General features: G+C 65.8%; 1 protein-coding gene and 1 pseudogene across 1 annotated transcript; one reads left to right on the forward strand and one right to left on the reverse strand.

Annotated features, from left to right (window-relative positions):
- Positions 1 to 296: 296 nt before the first annotated feature.
- On the forward strand, positions 297 to 13,605 carry LOC144248680 (integrin alpha-7-like; the record flags this gene model as incomplete). The annotated part of the gene is given in 18 exon segments (XM_077790700.1): positions 297 to 516; positions 1,498 to 1,586; positions 1,692 to 1,819; positions 2,526 to 2,621; positions 3,524 to 3,585; positions 4,885 to 4,957; positions 5,152 to 5,209; positions 5,955 to 6,028; positions 6,089 to 6,155; positions 6,828 to 6,940; positions 8,022 to 8,211; positions 9,105 to 9,185; positions 9,475 to 9,554; positions 10,865 to 10,942; positions 11,025 to 11,035; positions 11,038 to 11,126; positions 12,882 to 13,049; positions 13,564 to 13,605. Coding segments are annotated over 18 exon segments (1,719 nt in total), but the record flags the coding sequence as incomplete, so codon positions are not given.
- On the reverse strand, positions 13,602 to 14,550 carry LOC144248681 (uncharacterized; annotated as a pseudogene).
- Between the last annotated feature and the right edge of the window lie 8,573 nt (positions 14,551 to 23,123).

The raw sequence follows: 23,123 nt of genomic DNA on the forward strand, positions 1-23,123 counted from the left end.
CGGGGAACGGGGGGCACGGTGGGAACGGGGGAAATGGGGAGTGATGGGGGCACGGGGGGTGAGGGGGGGAACGGGGGGCACCGGGGGGAATGGGGGGTGAGGGGGGCACCAGCAGCGCTGACCCTGTGGCACGTGCCCCCTCCCCACCCTGACCCCCCTAAAACCCCCTCCCCACCCCCTGAGCCCCCCAAACCCCCCTCCCCACCACCCCCCAAACCCCCTCCCCACCCATGAATCCCCCCCAAACCCCCTCCCCACCCCGCGGCCGGGCGGACCCACCCCCGCCGGTGTTTGGGGGTGACATCTCCGCGTCCCCCCGCAGCTGGACGGACCTGGCCGTGGGGGCCCCCCACTTTTTCGAGCGGCAGGAGGAGGTCGGGGGGGCGGTGTACGTGTACCTGAACCCGGGGGGGCTTTGGGGCGGCGCGACCCCCGTGCGCCTCAGCGGCTCCCGGGGCTCCGCCTTCGGCACCGCGCTCTGCTCCGCCGGGGACCTGGACCGGGACGGCTTCGAGGGTCAGGGGGCTCCGGGAGGGGGTTCGGGGGGGTTTCGGGGGGTTTGAGGGGGAGTTCGGGGGGTTTGGGGGGAGTTCGGGGGGTTTCGGGATGATTTGGAGTGATTTGGGGTCTGGGGATGGACCTGGACTGCGACGGCTTCGAGGGTCAGGGGGCTCCGGGAGGGGGTCCTGGGGGGGGTTCGGGGGGTTTGAGGGGGAGTTCGGGGGGTTTGGGGGGTTCGGGGGGTTTTGGGGGGTTTTGGGGTGATTTGGGGTCTGGGAATGGACCTGGACCGGGACGGCTTCGAGGGTCAGGGGGCTCCGGGAGGGGGTCCTGGGGGGGTTTCGGGGGGTTTGGGGGGGAGTACGGGGGATTTCAGGGGGGTTTGGGGGGTTTTGGGGGGTTTTGGGATGATTTGGGGTCTGGGGATGGACCAAAACCGCGATGGGTTTGAGGGTGAGTGACTTCGGGGAGGGGGTTCTTGGGGGTTTCGGGGGGTTTGAGAGGAGTTCGGGGGGATTTTGGGGGGTTTTAGAGGGTCTTGGGGGGTTTGGGGAGGTTTCGGGGGGATTTCGGGGGGTTTTGGGGTGATTTGGGGTCTGGGGATGGACCAAACCCATGACGGCTTCGAGGGTCAGGGGCTGCACCCCAAAGGGGTCCTTGAGGAGGGGTCTGGCCCCCCCAAATCCCCCCAGATCTCCCCAAATCCCCCCCAAAATCTCCAAAAATCTCCCCAAATCCACCAAAAATCCCTCCCAGATCCCCCCCAAATCCCTACCAAATCCCCCCCAAAATCTCCAAAAATCTCCCCAAATCCCCCAAAAATCCCTCCCAAATCTCCCCCAAATCCACCAAAATCTCCCCAGATCCCCCCAAATACCCCCAAATACCCCCAAATCCCCCCCAAATCCCCCCAAATCCCCCCAAATCCCCCCCAAATCCCCCCAAATCCCTCCCAAATCCCCCCAAATCCCCCCAAATCCCCCTTTTTCCCCCCAGACTTGGCCGTGGGGGCTCCTTTTGACGGCGCGGGCAAAGTTTTCATTTACCACGGCAGCGCTCTGGGCATCGTCACCCGCCCGGCGCAGGTGAGGGGTCCCGGGGGTCCCGGGGGTCCCGGGGGTCCCGGGGGTCCCGGGGGTCCGGGGGGTCCCGGGGGGGTCCCGGCTGACCCAGAGCCGCCCCCGGCCCAGGTGCTGGACGGGGAGGCCGTGGGGGTCTCGGCTTTTGGCTACTCGCTCTCGGGGGGGCTGGACGTGGATGGGAACCTGCACCCCGACCTGCTGGTGGGGTCCCTGTCGGACACCGTGGTGCTCTACAGGTGAGACCCCCGCCCCCCCCCGGGACCCCCGAACCCCCAATTCCCGACAACCCCAAATCCCCAGTCCTGGGACCACCGGAACCCCCCAATTCCCGACAACCCCAAATCCCCAGTCCTGGGACCCCCGAACCCCCAATTCCCAACAACCCCAAACCCCAGCCTTGGGACCACCGGAACCCCCCAGTTCCCGACAATCCCAAATCCCCAAATCGGGGACCCCCGAACCCCCAGTTCCCAACAATCCCAAACCCCGGACCTGGGACCCCCAAACCCCACAATTCCTGACAATCCCAAACCCCCGGAGCAGGGACCCCCAATTCCCCAATTCCCAACAATCCCAAATCTTCCGAGCGGGGACCCCCAGCCCTGGGACACCCGAACCCCCAATTCCCGACAACCCCAAACCCCCGGAGCAGGGACCCCCAGAATCCCCCAATTCCCGAGAATCCCAAATCCCCCGAGTGTCCCCCCATTTCTGGGACCCCCGAACCCCCAATTCCCGACAATCCCAAACCCCCAGCCCTGGGACCCCCAGAATCCCCCAATTCCCGACAATCCCAAATCCCCATTTCTGGGACCCCCAGGATCCCCCAATTCCCGAGAATCCCAAATCCCCGGAGGGACCCCCCAAATCCCTGCGGACCCCCAAATCCCTGAAGTGCTCAGGAGTGGGGGGCTCCCCCCGGGACCCCCAAATCCCCCGCAGGGCGCGGCCGGTGGTGCGCGTGTCCCGGGACGTGTCCCTGCGGCCGCCGCACATCGACCTGGAGCAGAGCAACTGCCGCGACGGCCGCGGCGTCTGGTGGGTGTCCCCACGCGTGTCCCCACGCGTGTCACAGCCCCCGGGTCCCGTTGTGTCCCCCCGTGTCCTTTTGTGTCCCCCCCGTGTCCCTTCGTGTCCCCCCACCCGTGTCCTCTCGTGTCCCCCCTCCCGTGTCCCCCACCCGTGTCCCACTCCCACTCCCCGTGTCCTCCGTGTCCCCCCGTGTCCCCGCCGTGTCCCCCCGTGTCCTCCGTGTCCCCCCGTGTCCCCCCCGTGTCCCCCCGTGTCCCCCCCGTGTCATCCCCGTGTCCCCCCCGTGTCCCCCCGTGTCCCCCCCGTGTCCCCCCCGTGTCCCCCCGTGTCCCCCCGTGTCCCCCCCGTGTCCCCCCGTGTCCCCACCCGTGTCCCCCCGTGTCATCCCCGTGTCCCCCCGTGTCCCCCCGTGTCCCCCCGTGTCCCCACCCGTGTCCCCACCCGTGTCCCCACCCGTGTCCCCCCGTGTCCCCCCGTGTCCCCCCCGTGTCCCCCCGTGTCCCACTCCCACTCCCCGTGTCCCCCCGTGTCCCCCCGTGTCCCCCCGTGTCCCCCCGTGTCCCCCCCGTGTCCCCCCCGTGTCCCCCCGTGTCCCACTCCCACTCCCCGTGTCCCCCCGTGTCCCCCCCGTGTCCCCCCGTGTCCCCCCGTGTCCCCCCCGTGTCCCCACCCGTGTCCCCACCCGTGTCCCCCCCGTGTCCCCCCGTGTCCCCCCCGTGTCCCCACCCGTGTCCCACTCCCACTCCCCGTGTCCCCCCGTGTCCCCCCGTGTCCCCCCGTGTCCCCCCGTGTCCTCCGTGTCCCCCCGTGTCCCCCCCGTGTCCCCCCGTGTCCCCCCGTGTCCCCACCCGTGTCCCCGTCCCTGCGGGGGTCTGTGGGACCCCCGGTGACCCTCGCCCCCCCCCCAGCGTGGAGGTTCGCGCGTGTTTCAGCTTCACGGCGAGCCCGGGCGGCGACAGCGCCCCGCTCGGTGAGTGGGACCCCAAAACCGGGGGGACCCCAAAACCGGGGGGACCCCAAACCCCGGGGATCCCCCCCGGTTCCTGGGCATCCCCCCATTCCTGGGACCCCAAATCCCTGGGGGACCCCAAAACCCCGGGGTCACCCCATTCCTGGGAACCCCCCAACTCCTGGGACCCCAAAACCCGGGGGGACCCCCAAACCCGGGGGTCCCTCCCGTTCCTGGGCATCCCCCCCGTTCTTGGGACACCCCAAACCCGGCAATCCCCCCCATTCCTGGGGATCCCCCAGTTCCTCAGACCCCCCCAAGCTCCGGGGACCCCCCAATCCCTTGGAGTCCCCCCAACCCCTGAGCATCCCCCAGTCCCCCAATTCCTGGGGACCCCCCAATCCTTCAGAGCCCCCCCAATCCCCCAGGACCCCCAATCCCTCAGAGCCGCCCAGTTCCTGGGATCCCCCCAATCCCTGGGGACTCCCCAATCCTTCAGAGCCCCCCCCACCCCTGGGTACCCCCAATCCTGCGCCCCCCAATCCCTGCGCCCCCACCCCTGGGTACCCCAATCCCTGCGCCCCCAATCCCTGGGTACCCCAATCCCTGGGTACCCCAATCCTGCGCCCCCAATCCCTGCGCCCCCCACCCCTGGGTACCCCCAATCCCTGGGTACCCCAATCCCTGCGCCCCCCATCTCTGGGTATCCCCCATTCTTCAGAGCCCCCCAATCCCTGCGCCCCCCAATCCCTGCGCCCCCCATCCCTGGGTACCCCATCCCTGCGCCCCCCAATCCCTGGGTACCCCAATCCCTGCGCCCCCCATCCCTGGGTACCCCCAATCCCTGCGCCCCCCATCCCTGGGTACCCCCAATCCCTGCGCCCCCCAATCCCTGGGTACCCCAATCCCTGCGCCCCCCAATCCCTGCGCCCCCACCCCTGGGTACCCCAATCCCTGCGCCCCCCAATCCCTGCGCCCCCCATCTCTGGGTACCCCAATCCCTGGGTACCCCAATCCTGCGCCCCCCAATCCCTGCGCCCCCCATCTCTGGGTACCCCAATCCCTGGGTACCCCAATCCCTGCGCCCCCCATCTCTGGGTACCCCCAATCCCTGAGCCCCCCACCCCTGGGTACCCCAATCCCTGCGCCCCCCATCTCTGGGTACCCCCAATCCCTGCGCCCCCCAATCCCTGCGCCCCCCACCCCTGGGTACCCCAATCCTGCGCCCCCCAATCCCTGCGCCCCCCAATCCCTGCGCCCGCACCCCTGGCCCCTCCCCGGTCCGGTTCCCGGTGCCGGTGACGCCGCCGGTGCCCGCAGAGCTGCGCTACGAGCTGGAGGCGGACGGGGAGCGGCGGCGGCGGGGCCTGGTGCCCCGGGGCTCCTTCGTGGCGTGGGGGCCCGAGACCCCCGAGACCCCCGAGACCCCCGAGACCCCCGAGACCCCCGAGACCCCCGAGACCCCCGAGACCCCCGAGACCCCCGAGACCCCCGGGACCCCCGAGACCCCCGAGACCCCCGAGACCCCGGGACCCCCGAGACCCCCGGGTCCCGCACCGCGGATCTCGGGTCCCGCATCTCGGGGAGCGTGGAGCTGCCGCGGCAGCGCGAGCGGCGCTGCGTGCCCGCCACCTTCCGCCTGCACGTGCGTGCTTCGGCCTCGCCCCCCCGGGCTCCTCATCTTCCTCCTCCTCACCTTCCTCAGCCTCATCTTCCTCAGCCTCATCTTCCTCCTCACCTTCCTCAGCCTCATCTTCCTCAGCCTCATCTTCCTCGGCCTCCTCATCCTCACTTTCCTTATCCTCATCTTCCTCCTCACCTTCCTCAGCCTCATCTTCCTCAGCCTCATCTTCCTCCTCCTCACCTTCCTCAGCCTCATCTTCCTCAGCCTCATCTTCCTCCTCCTCACCTTCCTCGGCCTCCTCATCCTCACTTTCCTTATCCTCATCTTCCTCCTCCTCATCTTCCTCCTCCTCACCTTCCTCAGCCTCACCTTCCTTATCCTCATCTTCCTCCTCCTCACCTTCCTCAGCCTCCTCAGCCTCATCTTCCTCCTCCTCACCTTCCTCACCCTCAGCCTCCTCATCCTCACCTTCCTCAGCCTCAGCCTCCTCATCCTCACCTTCCTTATCCTCATCTTCCTCATCCTCATCTTCCTCCTCCTCACCTTCCTCAGCCTCATCTTCTCAGCCTCATCTTCCTCCTCCTCACCTTCCTCATCCTCATCTTCCTCTTCCTCACCTTCCTCATCCTCACCCTCCTCACCCCAATCCCCGTCCCCCATCCCCATCTCCTCCTCCTCCTCCTCCTCGCCTTCCTCCCCGTCCCCCCAAGTTGTGCCAGCGCCGCCCTGACCTTCCTCCCGCCCTCCTCCTCCTCCTCCGGCTCAGGACGAGATCCGGGACAAGCTGCGGCCCGTGGGGGTCAGCCTGGCCTTCGCCATCGCCGGGGGGCACCGGGACGGGCACCGGGACCGGGACGGGCACCGGCACCGGGACGGGCACCGGGGGGCGCGGGGGGCGGGGGGCGCGGCGCTGCCCCCGCTGCCCCCCGTGCTCAGCCCGCACCAGCCCAGCTCGCTGCACACCGAGGTGGGCACCGTGTCACCCCCTGTGCCACCCGTGTCACCCCCTGTGCCACCCTTGTGCCACTTGTGTCACCTGGGGTACCTGTGTCACCCCCCTGTGTCCCCTCAGTGTCCCCTCGGTCCCCTCGGTGTCCCCACTGTCCCCCCAATGTCCCCTTGGTGTCCCCAATGTCCCCTCAGTGTCCTCACTGTCCCCTCAATGTCCCCTCAGTGTCCCCCCATGTTCCCTCGGTGTCCCCAATGTCCCCTCGGTGTCCCCCATGTCCCCCCAATGTCCCCTCGGTGTCTCCCCAATGTCCTCTCGATGTCCCCACTGTCCCCCCGGTGTCCCCTCACTGTCCCCACTGTCCCCTCGGTGTCCCCAATGTCCCCCCAATGTCCCCTCAGTGTCCCCCCGATGTCCCCCCACTGTCCCCTCGCTGTCCCCACTGTCCCCTCAATGTCCCCTCGGTGTCCCCAATGTCCCCTCGGTGTCCCCACTGTCCCCCCAATGTCCCCTCGGTGTCCCCACTGTCCCCTCGGTGTCCCCCCGATGTTCCCCCACTGTCCCCTCGGTGTCCCCAATGTCTCCTCGGTGTCCTCAATGTCCCCTCAATGTCCCCTCGCTGTCCCCACTGTCCCCCCGGTGTCCCCTCGGTGTCCCCTCGGTGTCCCCACTGTCCCCTCGCTGTCCCAGGTGCATTTCCTGCGCCAGGGCTGCGGCGATGACAAAATCTGCCAGAGCCACCTGGAGCTGCGGCCGCGCTTCTGCGCCCGCCTGGGCGACAGCGACTTCGTGCCCCTGCCCAGGTGAGGGGACAGCGGCACCCGGGCCGGGGTGGCACTGCCACCGCGCCGGGAGGGACCGGGGTGTCCCCAGGGCAGTGACAGGGGTGAGGGTGGCACTGCCACCTCTCTGTGAGGGACACGGGTGTCCCCAAATGAGTGACAGGGTGAGGGTGGCACTGCCACCGTGCCGGGAGGGACACGGGTGTCCCCAGGGCAGTGACAGGGGTGAGGGTGGCACTGCCACCTCTCTGTGAGGGACCTGGGGATGTCCCCAGGGCAGTGACAGGGGTGAGGGTGGCACTGCCACCTCTCTGTGAGGGACCTGGAGATGTCCCCAGGGCAGTCCCAGGGGTGAGGGTGGCACTGCCACCTCTGTGTGAGGGACCTGGAGATGTCCCCAGGGCAGTGACAGGGGTGAGGGTGGCACTGCCACCTCTCTGTGAGGGATCTGGAGATGTCCCCAGGGCAGTCCCTGGGGTGAGGGTGGCACTGCCACCTCTCTGTGAGGGACCTGGGGATGTCCCCAGGGCAGTCCCAGGGGTGAGGGTGGCACTGCCACCTCTCTGTGAGGGACCTGGAGATGTCCCCAGGGCAGTCCCAGGGGTGAGGGTGGCACTGCCACCTCTGTGTGAGGGACCTGGAGATGTCCCCAGGGCAGTTCCAGGGGTGAGGGTGGCACTGCCACCTCTCCCTGGGTGTCCGGGGATGTCCCCAGGGCAGTCCCAGGGGTGAGGGTGGCACTGCCACCGCGCCGGGAGGGACACGGGTGTCCCCAAGGGAGTCCCAGGGGTGAGGGTGGCACTGCCACCTCTGTGTGAGGGACCTGGAGATGTCCCCAGGGCAGTGACAGGGGTGAGGGTGGCACTGCCACCTCTCTGTGAGGGACCTGGAGATGTCCCCAGGGCAGTCCCAGGGGTGAGGGTGGCACTGCCACCTCTCCCTGAGTGCCCAGGGATGTCCCCAGGGCAGTCCCAGGGGTGAGGGTGGCACTGCCACCTCTCCGAGTGCCCAGGGATGTCCCCAAGGCAGTGACAGGGGTGAGGGTGGCACTGCCACCTCTCGCTGGGCGCCCGCGGTGTCCCCACGGTGGCTGTGCCCGCAGGGACGAGGCTGGCACTGCCATCTTCGCCGTCAGCGAGCAGAAGGACGTGGCGCTGGAGGTGCTGGTGACCAACGAGCCCTCGGTGCCCGCGGAGCCGCAGCGGGACGGGGACGATGCCCACCAGGCGCTGCTGGCCGCCGCCTTCCCCCCGGAGCTGCCCTACGCCGCCCTGCGCAGCGACGGGCACGGGGTGGGCACGGCTGGGCACGGGATGGGCACGGGGTGGGCACGGGGTGGGCACGGCGGGGCACGGGACGGGCACGGGACGGGCACGGGACAGTGGGGACGGGCACGGGGTGGGCACGGCCGGGCACGGGATGGGCACGGGACAGTGGGGACGGGCACGGGGTGGGCACGGCTGGGCACGGCTGGGCACGGGACGGGCACGGGACAGTGGGGACGGGCACGGGACGGGCACGGCTGGGCACGGGACAGCGGGGACAGCGGGACAGACGGACAGAGGGACAGAGGGACAGACGGACAGAGGGACAGGGGGACAGACGGACAGGGGGACAGAGGGACAGACGGACAGAGGGACAGGGGGACAGACGGACAGGGGGACAGCGGGACAGACGGACAGAGGGACAGGGGGACAGACGGACAGGGGGACAGAGGGACAGACGGACAGAGGGACAGAGGGACAGACGGACAGACGGACAGAGGAACAGGGGGACAGACGGACAGAGGGACAGACGGACAGAAGGACAGGGGGACAGACGGACAGGGGGACAGAGGGACAGACGGACAGAGGAACAGGGGGACAGACGGACAGGGGGACAGACGGACAGACGGACAGGGGGACAGAGGGACAGACGGACAGAGGAACAGGGGGACAGACGGACAGAGGGACAGAGGGACAGACGGACAGACGGACAGAGGGACAGGGGGACAGACGGACAGGGGGACAGACGGACAGACGGACAGCGGGACAGACGGACAGGGGGACAGACGGACAGACGGACAGAGGGACAGGGGGACAGACGGACAGACGGACAGAGGAACAGGGGGACAGGGGGACAGGGGGACAGACGGACAGGGGGACAGACGGACAGACGGACAGGTCTCAGCCCTGTCCCCCCCCAGGACAAGGTTCTGTGCTTGGCCAACCAGAACGGCTCCAGGGTGGAGTGCGAGCTGGGGAACCCCCTCAAACGGGGGGCCCAGGTGGGCGCAGCCCCCTCCCCAACGACCCCCGACCCCCCCCAGAGACCCCCGACCCCCCCCAGAGACCCCCGACCCCTCCCCAACACCCCCCGACCCCCCCAACACCCCTGACCCCCCAACGCCCCCCGACTCCTCCCCAATCCCCCCGACCCCTCCCCAACACCCCCAGACCTTTCCCCAACACCCCCCACCTCAAACCCCAACACCCCCGACCCCCCCCCAGAGACCCCCGACCCCCCCCCAGCGCCCAACATCCCCCGACCCCCCCAACGCCCCCTGTGCCCCCCAGGTGCGCTTCTTCCTCATCCTCAGCACCTCGGGCATCTCCATCCACACCACGGAGCTGGCGGTGCGGCTGGAGCTGTCCACGTGAGCGGGCGGGGGGCTGCGACCCCCGCGTGGGGATGGGACCCCCGGGCTGGGGATTGACCCCCGGGATTGGGGGATGGGACCCCCGGGTGGGGATGGGACCCCCGGGCTGGGGATTGACCCCCGGGATTGGGGGATGGGACCCCCGGGTGGGGATGGGACCCCCGGGCTGGGGATTGACCCCCGGGATTGGGGGATGGGACCCCCGGGGTGGGGATGGGACCCCCGGGTGGGGATGGGACCCCCGGGATTGGGGATTGACCCCCGGGATTGGGGGATGGGACCCCCGGGGTGGGGATGGGACCCCCGGGTGGGGATGGGACCCCCGGGATTGGGGATGGGACCCCCGGGATTGGGGATTGACCCCCGGGTGGGGATGGGACCCCCGGGTGGGGATGGGACCCCCGGGATTGGGGATGGGACCCCCGCGTGGGGATGGGACCCCCGGGCTGGGGATTGACCCCCGGGATTGGGGGATGGGACCCCCGGGTGGGGATGGGACCCCCGGGCTGGGGATTGACCCCCGGGATTGGGAATGGGACCCCCGGGATTGGGGATGGGACCCCCGGGTGGGGATGGGACCCCCGGGGTGGGGATGGGACCCCCGGGATTGGGGGATGGGACCCCCGGGGTGGGGATGGGACCCCCGGGTGGGGATGGGACCCCCGGGCTGGGGATTGACCCCCGGGATTGGGAATGGGACCCCCGGGTGGGGATGGGACCCCCGGGATTGGGGGATGGGACCCCCGGGGTGGGGATGGGACCCCCGGGTGGGGATGGGACCCCCGGGATTGGGGATGGGACCCCCGGGTGGGGATGGGACCCCCGGGATTGGGGATGGGACCCCCGGGATTGGGGGATGGGACCCCCGGGATTGGGGATTGACCCCCGGGCTGGGGATGGGACCCCCGGGGTGGGGATGGGACCCCCGGGTGGGGATTGACCCCCAGGGTGGGGATGGGACCCCCGGGCTGGGGATGGGACCCCCGGGATTGGGGATTGACCCCCGGGCTGGGGATGGGACCCCCGGGATTGGGGGATGATACCGCCGGGATTTGGGGTCAGAGCCCCCGGATTTGGGGTCAGACCCCCCGTGTTTGGGGTGAAACCCTGGGGAATTTGGGGGTCAGACCCCCCAGACCCTGGGGACCAGACCCTGGAGGATTTAACAACACCCAGGCAGTTTTAGACTCCATCCCCCCAACATTTAGGGTCGGGGGGCTGCAATTTGGGGTTCAACCCCCCCCGCACTGCCTTGGGGGTTTTTTTGGGGGGTCTCACCTCGCCCCCCGACCCCAATTCCCCCCCAGCACCAGCGAGCAGCCGGGGCTGGAGCCGGTGGTCGCCCGCGTCCGCGTGGTCATCGAGCTGCCCCTGGCCGTGATGGGGTGAGTGGGGAGGGGGTTTCGGGGTGCTGGGGGGCGGTTTGGGGGTCGGGGACCCCCCCTCACGGCTGGGCTCTCCCCGCAGCGTGGCCGTGCCCCCCGGGTGTTTTTTGGGGGGCAGGTGGTGGGGGAGAGCGCGGTGAAGAGGGAGAGCCAGGTGGGGAGCGCCGTCAGCTTCGAGGTCACGGTGAGAGACCCCCAAAAACAGAGACCCCCAAAACCAGAGACCCCCCCAAATTACAGAGCCCCAAATTACAGACCCCAAAAAACAGAGACCCCCCAAATTACAGAGCCCCAAATTACAGACCCCCAAATTACAGAGCCTGAAAACAGAGACCCCCCAAATTACAGAGCCCGAAATTACAGAGCCCAAAAAACAGAGACCCCCAAAACCAGAGACCCCCAAATTACAGAGCCCAAAAAACAGAGACCCCCCAAATTACAGAGCCCGAAATTACAGAGCCCGAAATTACAGAGCCCAAAACCAGGGACCCCCAAAAACAGAGACCCCCAAAACCAGAGACCCCCAAATTACAGAGCCTGAAATTACAGACCCCAAAAAACAGAGACCCCCAAATTACAGACCCCCAAATTACAGAGCCCGAAATTACAGAGCCCAAAAAACAGAGACCCCCAAAAACAGAGACCCCCAAAAACAGAGACCCCCAAATTACAGGGCCCGAAATTACAGAGCCCGAAACTACAGACCCCAAAAACAGAGACCCCAAAAATTACAGACCCTGAAATTACAGACCCCAAAAACATTGACCCCCAAAACCAGAGACCCCCAAATTACAGAGCCCCAAATTACAGACCCCAAAACCAGAGACCCCCAAAATTACACACCCTGCAATTACAGACCTCCAAAACAGAGACCCCGAAACAGAGACCCCCTCCTTGGGTCCCCAAAACTAAAATGGGGTGGGGGTTCCATCCAGGGGCGGATTTTGGGGTCGGGGCTGGTTTTGGGGCCGGGATTATTTTTGGTTTTGGGCTGGGGTTATTTTTGGGGCCGGGATTATTTTTGGGGGTCCCGGCCATGTCCCAGGTCTCGCAGCGGGGGCCGGGCTGGTTTTGGGGTTCGGATCATTTTTGGGGCCGGGGTTAATTTTGGTTTTGGGCTCATTTTTGGGCCCAGGGTTAATTTTGGTTTTGGGGTGATTTTGGGGGTCCCGGCCGTGCCCCAGGTCTCACAGCGGGGGCCGGGGTTAATTTTAGTTTTGGGGTGATTTTTGGGGGTCCCGGCCATGCCCCAGGTGGCGCAGCGGGGGCCGGGCTGGTTTTGGTTTTGGGCTCATTTTTGGGGCCGGGGTTAATTTTGGTTTTGGGGTGATTTTGGGGTCCCGGCCGTGCCCCAGGTGGCGCAGTGGGGGCCGGGGTTAATTTTAGTTTTGGGGTGATTTTCGGGGGTCCCGGCCGTGCCCCAGGTCTCACAGCGGGGGCCGGGCTGGTTTTGGGGTTGGGATCATTTTTGGGCCCAGGGTTAATTTTAGTTTTGGGGTGATTTTGGGGGGTCCCGGCCGTGCCCCAGGTCTCGCAGCGGGGGCCGGGTTTAATTTTAGTTTTGGGGTGATTTCGGGGGGTCCCGGCCGTGCCCCAGGTCTCGCAGCGAGGGCCAGGTTTAATTTTAGTTTTGGGGTGATTTTGGGGGGTCCCGGCCGTGCCCCAGGTCTCGCAGCGAGGGCCAGGGTTAATTTTGGTTTTGGGGTGATTTTGGGGTCCCGGCCGTGCCCCAGGTCTCACAGCGGGGGCCGGGCTGGTTTTGGTTTTGGGCTCATTTTTGGGCCCAGGGTTAATTTTAGTTTTGGGGTGATTTTGGGGGGTCCCGGCCGTGCCCCAGGTCTCGCAGTGGGGGCCAGGCTGGTTTTGGGGTTCGGATCATTTTTGGGCCCAGGGTTAACTTTGGTTTTGGGGTGATTTTGGGGTCCCGGCCGCGCCCCAGGTGGCACAGCGGGGGCCGCTGCTGAAGACCCCCGGCTCGGCCGCGCTGACCGTGCAGTGGCCGCTGGAGCTGCCCAGCGGGAAGTGGCTCCTGTACCCCCTGAGCCTGGAGCTGGGCACCCCCCCCGTGCCCTGCAGCCCCCCGGCCAACCCCCTGCGCCTCGCCCTGGTGAGAGCGGGGGGACGGGGGTCCTGGGGGGGTCCTGGGGGGGTCTGGGGGGGTCTGGGGGGGTCTGGGGGGTCCTGGGGGGGTCTGGGGGGGTCTGGGGGGGTCTGGGGGGGTCCTGGGGGGGTCTGGGGGGGTCTGGGGGGGATTTGGGGGGGGTCCTGGGGGGGTCTGGGGGGGGTCTGGGGTGTCCTGGGGGGGTCCTGGGGTGTCCTGGGGGGGTCTGGGGTGTCCTGGGGGGGGTCTGGGGGGGGTCTGGGGGGGTCATGGGGGGGATTTGGGGGGGTCCTGGGGGGTCCTGGGGTGTCCTGGGGGGGCCTGGGGGTGTCCAGAGGTGTCCTGGGGAGGTCATGGGGGGTCCTGGGGGGGTCCTGGGGGGGTCCTGGGGGGATCTGGGGGAGTCTGGGGGGGTCTGGGGTGTCCTGGGGGGTCTGGGGTGTCCTGGGGGGGCCTGGGGGTGTCCAGAGGTGTCCAGAGATGTTTGGGGTGGTGTCCAGGGGTGCCCGGGGGTGTCCAGGGGTACCCAAGGGTGTCCAGGGGTGTCCTTGGGGTGTCCTAAAGTGGCCAGAGGTGTCCAGGGGTGCCTGGGGTGGTGTCCAGGAGCATCCAGGGGTGCCCGGGGGTATCCAGGGGTGCCCAGGAGGTGCCCGGGGGTCTCCAGGAGGTGCCCAGGAGGTGCCTGGGGGTCTCCAGGAGGTGCCCGGTGGTGACCCGGGGGTCTCTCCCGCCCCCCCAAACCCACCCTTGCCCCCCCAGGAGCCGCCCGGTCGGGGGGACCCCCCCCAGGAGCCCCCGGCCCGGCCCTGGGCGGTGCCCGCGGGGAGGAGGAGGAGGAACGTGACCCTGGTGAGTCTGGGGGGGCTTGGGGGGGCCCTGCTCGGGGGTTGGGGGTCCCCCAAATCCCGGTGTCCCAGTTCTGGGGTGTCCCGGTTTTGGGGTATCCCGGTTCTGGGGGGATGTCCCAGTTTCGGGGTGTCCCCAATCCCAGGTGTCCCAGTTTCGGGGTGCCCCGGTTTCGGGGTGTCCCGGTTTTGGGGTATCCCGGTTTTGGGGGTGTCCGGGTTCTGGGGTGTCCCGGTTTTGGGGTGCCCCGGTTTTGCGGTATCCCGGTTCTGGGGTATCCCGGTTCTGGGGTGTCCCGGTTTTGGGGTGCCCCGGTTTTGGGGTATCCCGGTTCTGGGGTATCCCAGTTCCGGGGTGTCCCGGTTTTGGGGGTGCCCCGGTTCCGGAGGGTGTCCCAATCCCGGGTGTCCCGGTTTCGGGGTGTCCCGGTTTTGGGGTGCCCCGGTTCTGGGGTGCCCCAATCCCGGGTGTCCTGGTTTCGGGGTATCCTGGTTTTTGGGGGGTGCCCCAGTTCCGGGGTGCCCCAATCCCGGGTGCCCCGGTTCTGGGGTGTCCCGGTTTTTGGGGGTGTCCCGGTTTCGGGGTGCCCCAATCCCGGGTGTCCCGGTTTCGGGGTGTCCCGGTTTCGGGGTGCCCCGGTTCCGGGTGCCCCAATCCCGGGTGTCCCGGTTCTGGGGTGTCCCGGTTTTTGGGGGTGTCCCGGTTTCGGGGTGCCCCAATCCCGGGTGCCCCGGTTCCGGGGTGCCCCAGTTTTGGGGTGTCCCGGTTTTTGGGGGTGCCCCGGTTTTGGGGTGCCCCAGTTTTGGGGGTATCCCGGTTCCGGGGTGATGTCCCGGTTCCGGGGTGCCCCAATCCCGGGTGCCCCAATCCCGGGTGTCCCGGTTTTTGGGGGTATCCCGGTTTCGGGGTGCCCCGGTTTCGGGGTGCCCCGGTTTCGGGGTGTCCCGGTTCCGGGTGCCCCAATCCCGGGTGTCCCGGTTCCAGGGTGCCCCAGTTTTGGGGTGTCCCGGTTTCGGGGTGCCCCGGTTTCGGGGTGTCCCGGTTCTGGGGTGCCCCAGTTTTGGGGTGTCCCGGTTTTGGGGTGCCCCAATCCCGGGTGCCCCAATCCCGGTGCCCGTTCCAGGACTGCGCCCTCGGCACGGCGCGCTGCCGCCCGTTCCGGTGCCCGCTGCCGTCGCTGGAGCGCTCGGAGCTGCGGGCGCGGGGGCGCCTCTGGAACGGGACCTTCCTGGAGGTGGGCACGCGGGGAGCCCGGAGCCCGGCTCCTGCACCCCAATTCCTGAATCCCGGCTCCTGCACCCCAATTCCTGAATCCCGAACCCCGAATTCCTGAATCCCGGAGCCCGGCTCCTGCACCCCAATTCCTGAATCCCGAACCCCGAATTCCTGAATCCCGGAGCCCGGCTCCTGCACCCCAATTCCTGAATCCCGGAGCCCGGCTCCTGCACCCCAATTCCTGCACCCCAATTCCTGAATCCCGGTTCCTGAATCCCGGAGCCCGGCTCCTGCACCCCGGTTCCTGAATCCCGAACCCCGAATTCCTGAATCCCGGAGCCCGGCTCCTGCACCCCGGTTCCTGAATCCCGGCTCCTGCACCCCGGTTCCTGAATCCCGAACCCCGAATTCCTGAATCCCGGAGCCCGGCTCCTGCACCCCGGTTCCTGAATCCCGAACCCCGAATTCCTGAATCCCGGAGCCCCGGTTCCTGCACCCCGGTTCCTGAATCCCGAACCCCGAATTCCTGAATCCCGGAGCCCGGCTCCTGCACCCCAATTCCTGAATCCCGGAGCCCGGCTCCTGCACCCCGGTTCCTCACCCCGGTTCCTGCACCCCGGTTCCTGAATCCCGAACCCCGAATTCCTGAATCCCGGAGCCCGGCTCCTGCACCCCAATTCCTGAATCCCGGAGCCCGGCTCCTGCACCCCAATTCCTGAATCCCGGAGCCCGGCTCCTGCACCCCGGTTCCTCACCCCGGTTCCTGCACCCCGGTTCCTGAATCCCGAACCCCGAATTCCTGAATCCCGGAGCCCGGCTCCTGCACCCCAATTCCTGAATCCCGGAGCCCGGCTCCTGCACCCCGGTTCCTCACCCCGGTTCCTGCACCCCGGTTCCTGAATCCCGAACCCCGAATTCCTGAATCCCGGAGCCCCGGTTCCTGCACCCCGGTTCCTGAATCCCGGAGCCCGGCTCCTGCACCCCGGTTCCTGCACCCCAATTCCTGAATCCCGGAGCCCGGTTCCTGCACCCCGGTTCCTGCACCCCAATTCCTGCACCCCAATTCCTGCACCCCAGTTCCTGCACCCCGGTTCCTGAATCCCGGAGCCCGGCTCCTGCACCCCAATTCCTGCACCCCGGCTCCTGCACCCCGGTTCCTGAATCCCGGTTCCTGCACCCCCGGTTCCTGAATCCCGGTTCCTGAATCCCGGACCCCCGATTCCTGCACCCCAATTCCTGAATCCCGGACCCCGGTTCCTGCACCCCCGGCTCCTGCACCCCGGTTCCTGAATCCCGGTTCCTGAATCCCGGTTCCTGAATCCCGGACCCCCGATTCCTGCACCCCAATTCCTGAATCCCGGACCCCGGTTCCTGCACCCCAGTTCCTGCACCCCGGTTCCTGAATCCCGGAGCCCGGCTCCTGCACCCCAATTCCTGAATCCCGGCTCCTGCACCCCGGCTCCTGCACCCCAATTCCTGCACCCCAGTTCCTGCACCCCAATTCCTGCACCCCGGTTCCTGCACCCCAATTCCTGCACCCCCGGTTCCTGCACCCCGGTTCCTGCACCCCGGTTCCTGCACCCCAATTCCTGCACCCCAATTCCTGCACCCCCGGTTCCTGCACCCCAATTCCTGCACCCCAATTCCTGCACCCCCGGTTCCTGCACCCCAATTCCTGCACCCCAATTCCTGCACCCCCGGTTCCTGCACCCCAATTCCTGCACCCCAATTCCTGAATCCCGGACCCCCGGTTCCTGAATCCTGGACCCCCGGCTCCTGCACCCTGGTTCCTGCACCCCGGTTCCTGCACCCCCGGTTCCTGCACCCCGGTTCCTGCACCCCAATTCCTGCACCCCAATTCCTGCACCCCTGGTTCCTGCACCCCGGTTCTTGCACCCCCAGTTCCTGCACCCCCAATTCCTGCACCCCAATTCCTGAATCCCGGACCCCCGGTTCCTGCACCCCCAGTTCCTGCACCCCAATTCCTGAATCCCGGACCCTCGATTCCTGATTCCCGGATCCCCAGTTCCTGCACCCCAATTCCTGAATCCCGTATCCCGAACTCCTGAATCCCGGATCCCCAATTCCTGAATCCCGGACCCCCAATTCCTGCACCCCAATTCCTGAATCCCGAACCCAGAATTCCTGAATCCTGAACCCCAAATTCCTGAATCCCGGATCCCCAATTCCTGCACCCTGAATTCCTGAATCCCAGATCCCCAAATTCCTGAATCCCGAACCCCAAATTCCTATATCCCAGATCCCCAATTCCTGAATCCCGGACCCCCAGTTCCTGAATCCCGAACCCCGAATTCCTGAATCCCGAATTCCTGAATCCTGAACCCCAAATTCCCGAATCCCGGATTTCCAAACCCCAATCCCAAATTCCTGAATTCCCGAATCCCCAATTCCCAAATCCCCAATTCCCAAATCCTGAATCCCAAAATCCCAAACCCCAAATCCCCAATCCCGAATTCCTGAATTCCTGAATCCCCAATTCACGAATCCCGAATTCCCGAGTTCCCGTATTCCGAATTCCCGAATTCCCAAATACAGAATCCCGAATTCCCAGATCCCAAACCCCAAACCCCGAATCCCGAATCCCAAACCCCAAATCCCGAACCCCGAATCCCCAATCCCAAATTCCCGAATCCCGAATTCCCGAATCCCGAATTCCCAGATCCCAAATCGCAAACCCCAAACCGCAAACCCCGAATCCCGAATCCCAAACCCCGAATCCCCAATCCCAAATTCCCGAATCCTGAATCCCAAACCCCGAATCCCCAATCCCGAATCCCAAACCCCGAATCCCCAATCCCAAATTCCCGAATCCTGAATCCCAAACCCCGAATCCCAAACCCCAAATCCCGAACCCCGAATCCCCAATCCCAAATTCCCGAATCCCGAATTCCCGAATCCCGAATTCCCAGATCCCAAATCGCAAACCCCAAACCCCAAACCCCGAATCCCGAATCCCGAATCCCAAACCCCGAATCCCGAATCCCAAACCCCGAATCCCCAATCCCGAATTCCCGAATCCCGAATTCCCAGGAGTTCCTGGGCGTGCAGCACCTGGAGCTGATCGTGCGCGCCGAGGTCTCGGTCACCTCCCCCCACGGCAACGTCCTCGTCAGGGACCCGGTGGCGCAGGTGGGGACACCTGGGGACACCTAAAATACACCTGGGGACACCTAAAATACACCTGGGGACACCCTGGGGACATCTGGGGACACCTGGGGACACCTAAAATACACCTGGGGACAGCTGGGACTCCTAAAATACACCTGGGGACACCTAAAATACACCTGGGGACACCTAAAATACACCTGGGGACAGCTGGGACTCCTAAAATACACCTGGGGACACCTAAAATACACCTGGGACACCTGGGACACCTAAAATACACCTGGGGACACCTAAAATACACCTGGGGACACCTAAAATACACCTGGGGACACCTAAAATACACCTGGGGACAGCTGGGACTCCTAAAATACACCTGGGGACACCTAAAATACACCTGGGGACACCTAAAATACACCTGGGGACAGCTGGGACTCCTAAAATACACCTGGGGACACCTAAAATACACCTGGGACACCTGGGACACCTAAAATACACCTGGGGACACCTAAAATACACCTGGGGACACCTAAAATACACCTGGGGACACCTGGGGACACCTAAAATACACCTGGGGACACCTAAAATACACCTGGGACACCTGGGACACCTAAAATACACCTGGGGACACCTGGGGACACCTGGGGACACCTGGGGACACCTGGGGACACCTAAAATACACCTGGGGACACCTGGGGACACCTGGGGACACCTAAAATACACCTGGGGACACCTAAAATACACCTGGGGACACCTGGGACACCTGGGGACACCTAAAATACACCTGGGGACACCTAAAATACACCTGGGGACACCTAAAATACACCTGGGGACAGCTGGGACTCCTAAAATACACCTGGGGACACCTAAAATACACCTGGGACACCTGGGACACCTGGGGACACCTAAAATACACCTGGGGACACCTGGGGACACCTAAAATACACCTGGGGACACCTAAAATACACCTGGGACACCTGGGACACCTGGGGACACCTAAAATACACCTGGGGACACCTAAAATACACCTGGGACACCTGGGACACCTGGGGACACCTAAAATACACCTGGGGACAGCTGGGGACGCCTGGGACACCTAAAATACACCTGGGGACACCCTGGGGACACCTGGGACACTTGGGACACCCTGGGGACACCTAAAATACACCTGGGGACACCTGGGGACGCCTGGGACACTTGGGACACCTAAAATACACCTGGGGACACCTGGGGACACCTAAAATACACCTGGGGACACCTGGGACACCTGGGGGCACCTGGGGACACCTGGGGACACCTAAAATACACCTGGGACACCTGGGGACACCTAAAATACACCTGGGGACACCCTGGGGACACCTGGGGGCACCTGGGGACACCCTGGGGACATCTGGGGACACCTGGGGACAACTGGGGACACCTAAAATACACCTGAGACACCCCCAGGGACACCTGGGGATACCTAAAATACACCTGGGGACACCTAAAATACACCTGGGACACCCCCAGGGACACCTGGGGACACCTGGGGACAACTGGGGACACCAAAAATACACCTGGGACACCTAAAATACACCCGGGGACATTTGGGGACACCTAAAATACACCTGGGACACCCCCAGGGACACCTGGGGACAGATGGGGACACACCTGGGGACACCCCAATGACCCCTGTGACCCCGTGACCCCCGTGTGACCCCCGTGTGACCCCGTGTGACCCCCGTGTGACCCCGTGACCCCTGTGACCCCGCAGATGTCGCTGTCGGTGCACGCGGAGCCGGGCGTGGCCGTGCCCGCTGTCCCCAATGTCCCAATGACCCCTGTGACCCCGTGTGACCCCGTGTGACCCCGTGACCCCCCTGTGACCCCTGTGACCCCGTGACCCCCGTGTGACCCCGTGTGACCCCCGTGTGACCCCGTGACCCCCGTGTGACCCCGTGACCCCGTGCCCCCGCAGATGTCGCTGTCGGTGCACGCGGAGCCGGGCGTGGCCGTGCCCGCTGTCCCCAATGTCCCAATGACCCCTGTGACCCCGTGACCCCCGTGTGACCCCGTGACCCCCGTGTGACCCCTGTGACCCCGTGACCCCCCTGTGACCCCCGCGTGACCCCCGTGTGACCCCGTGACCCCTGTGACCCCGCAGATGTCGCTGTCGGTGCACGCGGAGCCGGGCGTGGCCGTGCCCGCTGTCCCCAATGTCCCAATGACCCCTGTGACCCCGTGACCCCCCTGTGACCCCGTGACCCCGTGTGACCCCGTGACCCCGTGCCCCCGCAGATGTCGCTGTCGGTGCACGCGGAGCCGGGCGTGGCCGTGCCCGCCGTGCCCTGGTGGGTTCTGCCGCTGGCGGCGCTGCTGGGGCTGGCGCTGCTGGGGCTGCTGGTGCTGGCGCTGCGCAAGGTGAGGGCGCCGCGACACATCCCGGGATACGTCGGGATATATCCCGGGATAACTCGTGATATATCCCGGGATACGTCGGGATATATCCCGGGATAACTCGTGATATATCCCGGGATACGTCGGGATATATCCCAGGATAACTCGCGATACATCGCGGGATACCTCGCGATATATCCCGGGATACGTCGCGATATATCCCAGGATACGTCGTGATATATCCCGGGATAACTCGCGATACATCGCGGGATACCTCGAGATATATCCCGGGATACCTCGCGATATATCCCGGGATAACTCGTGATATATCCCGGGATAACTCGCGATACATCGCGGGATACCTCGAGATATATCCCGGGATACGTCGCGATATATCCCGGGATAACTCGTGATATATCCCGGGATACGTCACGATGTATCCCGGGATACGTCGGGATATATCCCGGGATACGTCGGGATATATCCCGGGATAACTCGTGATATATCCCGGGATACCTCGCGATATATCCCGGGATAACTCGCAATATATCCCGGGATACGTCATGATGTATCCCGGGATACGTCGCGATACATCCTGGGATACGTCACGATATATCCCGGGATACGTCGCGATATATCCCGGGATACGTCGCGATATATCCCGGGATACATCGCGATATATCCCGGGATATGTCGTGATATATCCCGGGATAACTCGTGATATATCCCGGGATACCTCGCGATATATCCCGGGATAACTCGTGATATATCCTGTGATATGTCGCGATATATCCCGGGATATCTCGCGATATATCCCGGGATAACTCGTGATATATCCCGGGATAACTCGTGATATATCCCGGGATACCTCGCGATATATCCTGTGATATGTCGCGATATATCCCGGGATATGTCGCGATATATCCCGGGATAACTCGTGATACATCCCGGGATACGTCGCGATACATCCCGGGATACGTCGCGATATCCCGCGCTGCCACGTCGCGACAGGCCCGCTGCCCCTCTCCCCTCTCCCCCCAGGCGGGGTTTTTCCGCCGCGCGCCGCCGCCGGCCGTGCCGCGCTTCCGCGCCGTGCGCATCCCCCGGGAGCAGCGGCCGCAGGCCAGCGACGGCCGCACCGGCACCGTCCGGCGGCCGCACTGGGCGGCCGGAGCCGCCGAGAGCCCCGGCGCCGCGCCCGCAACGGCCTGAGCGGCGCCGCGACGGACGGACGCCGACGGACGGACGGACGGACACGCGAGGGACGGACGGACACCGACGGACGGACACAGCACCCACGGATGGATGGACACAGCTCCCACGGACAGATGGACACAGCTTCCATGGACAGATGGACACAGATGGACGGATGGACACACGATGGACAGATGGACACGGCAGCCACGGACAGATGGACACAGCTCCCATGGACAGATGGACACGACAGACGGATGGACACGGCACCCACGGACAGATGGACACGGACAGACGGATGGACACACGATGGACGGATTGACACACGATGGACGGACAGACACGGCACCCACGGACAGATGGACACAGACAGATGGACATGCGATGGACGGATGGACACGGCATTCACAGACAGACGGACACAGCGCAGACGGATGGACACGCAATGGACGGATGGACACAGCACCCATGGACAGACGGACATGGCATGGACAGACGGACACAGCATGGACGGACAACTGGACAAAGGGGTGGACACGGGATGGACACGGGGATGGACACGGGAGGGACAGGGACAGGTCAGGGACACCCAGATCCACCTGAGGGACATCTGGGATGGACACCCAGATGGACAGAGGGACCGAGGGACAGAGGGACACAGACACGGGACAGGGGACAGGGAACACGGACACGGACACGGATGGTCCCTGGCACCATGGAGGCCCCGCCGTGTCCTGGAGCTCCCAGGATGGGCAGCGGCCGGGCAGAGTCACGGCCCCAGGGGTCAGTCCAGCCCCAGGGGTCAGTCCAGCCCCGGGGGTCGCTTTCTGTCCCCAAAGGTCACTTTCTGTCCCCAAAGGTCACTTTTTGTCCCCAAAGGTCACTTTTTGTCCCCAATAAAAGGCACTGACCCCACACTGACCCCGTGTGCTCCTTCGGTGTCCAGGGGTGGCCGCCATGATGGGTGTGGCAGCCATGATGGGTGTGGTGGCCGCCATGATGGGCGTGGTGGCCGCCATGATGGGTGTGGTGGCGGCCATGATGGATGCGTCCATCATGTACCTGTGGGCAGCCTCCATGACGGCAGCGGCCACTTTCCCGTCGCTCCAAACCGCATCTCCCGCACTAGCCGGACACGCCCTCCTCTCACGGGTCGTCCCCGGCCGCTCCGGCCCCGCCACAACCCCGGTACCGGCGCCTGGAGCACCGCCAGCGCCGCCTTGCCCACACTCAAGATGGCGCCGCGCGCCGAGCCCTTAGCGGACCCGCCAACATGGCGGCGCCCATGATGGCGTCAGTGACGTCACTCTCATTCCGGCGCGGGCC

The sequence above is a fragment of the Lonchura striata genome, unplaced genomic scaffold (genome assembly GCF_046129695.1).
Source record: "Lonchura striata isolate bLonStr1 unplaced genomic scaffold, bLonStr1.mat Scaffold_253, whole genome shotgun sequence".
Classification (NCBI taxonomy): domain Eukaryota; kingdom Metazoa; phylum Chordata; class Aves; order Passeriformes; family Estrildidae; genus Lonchura; species Lonchura striata.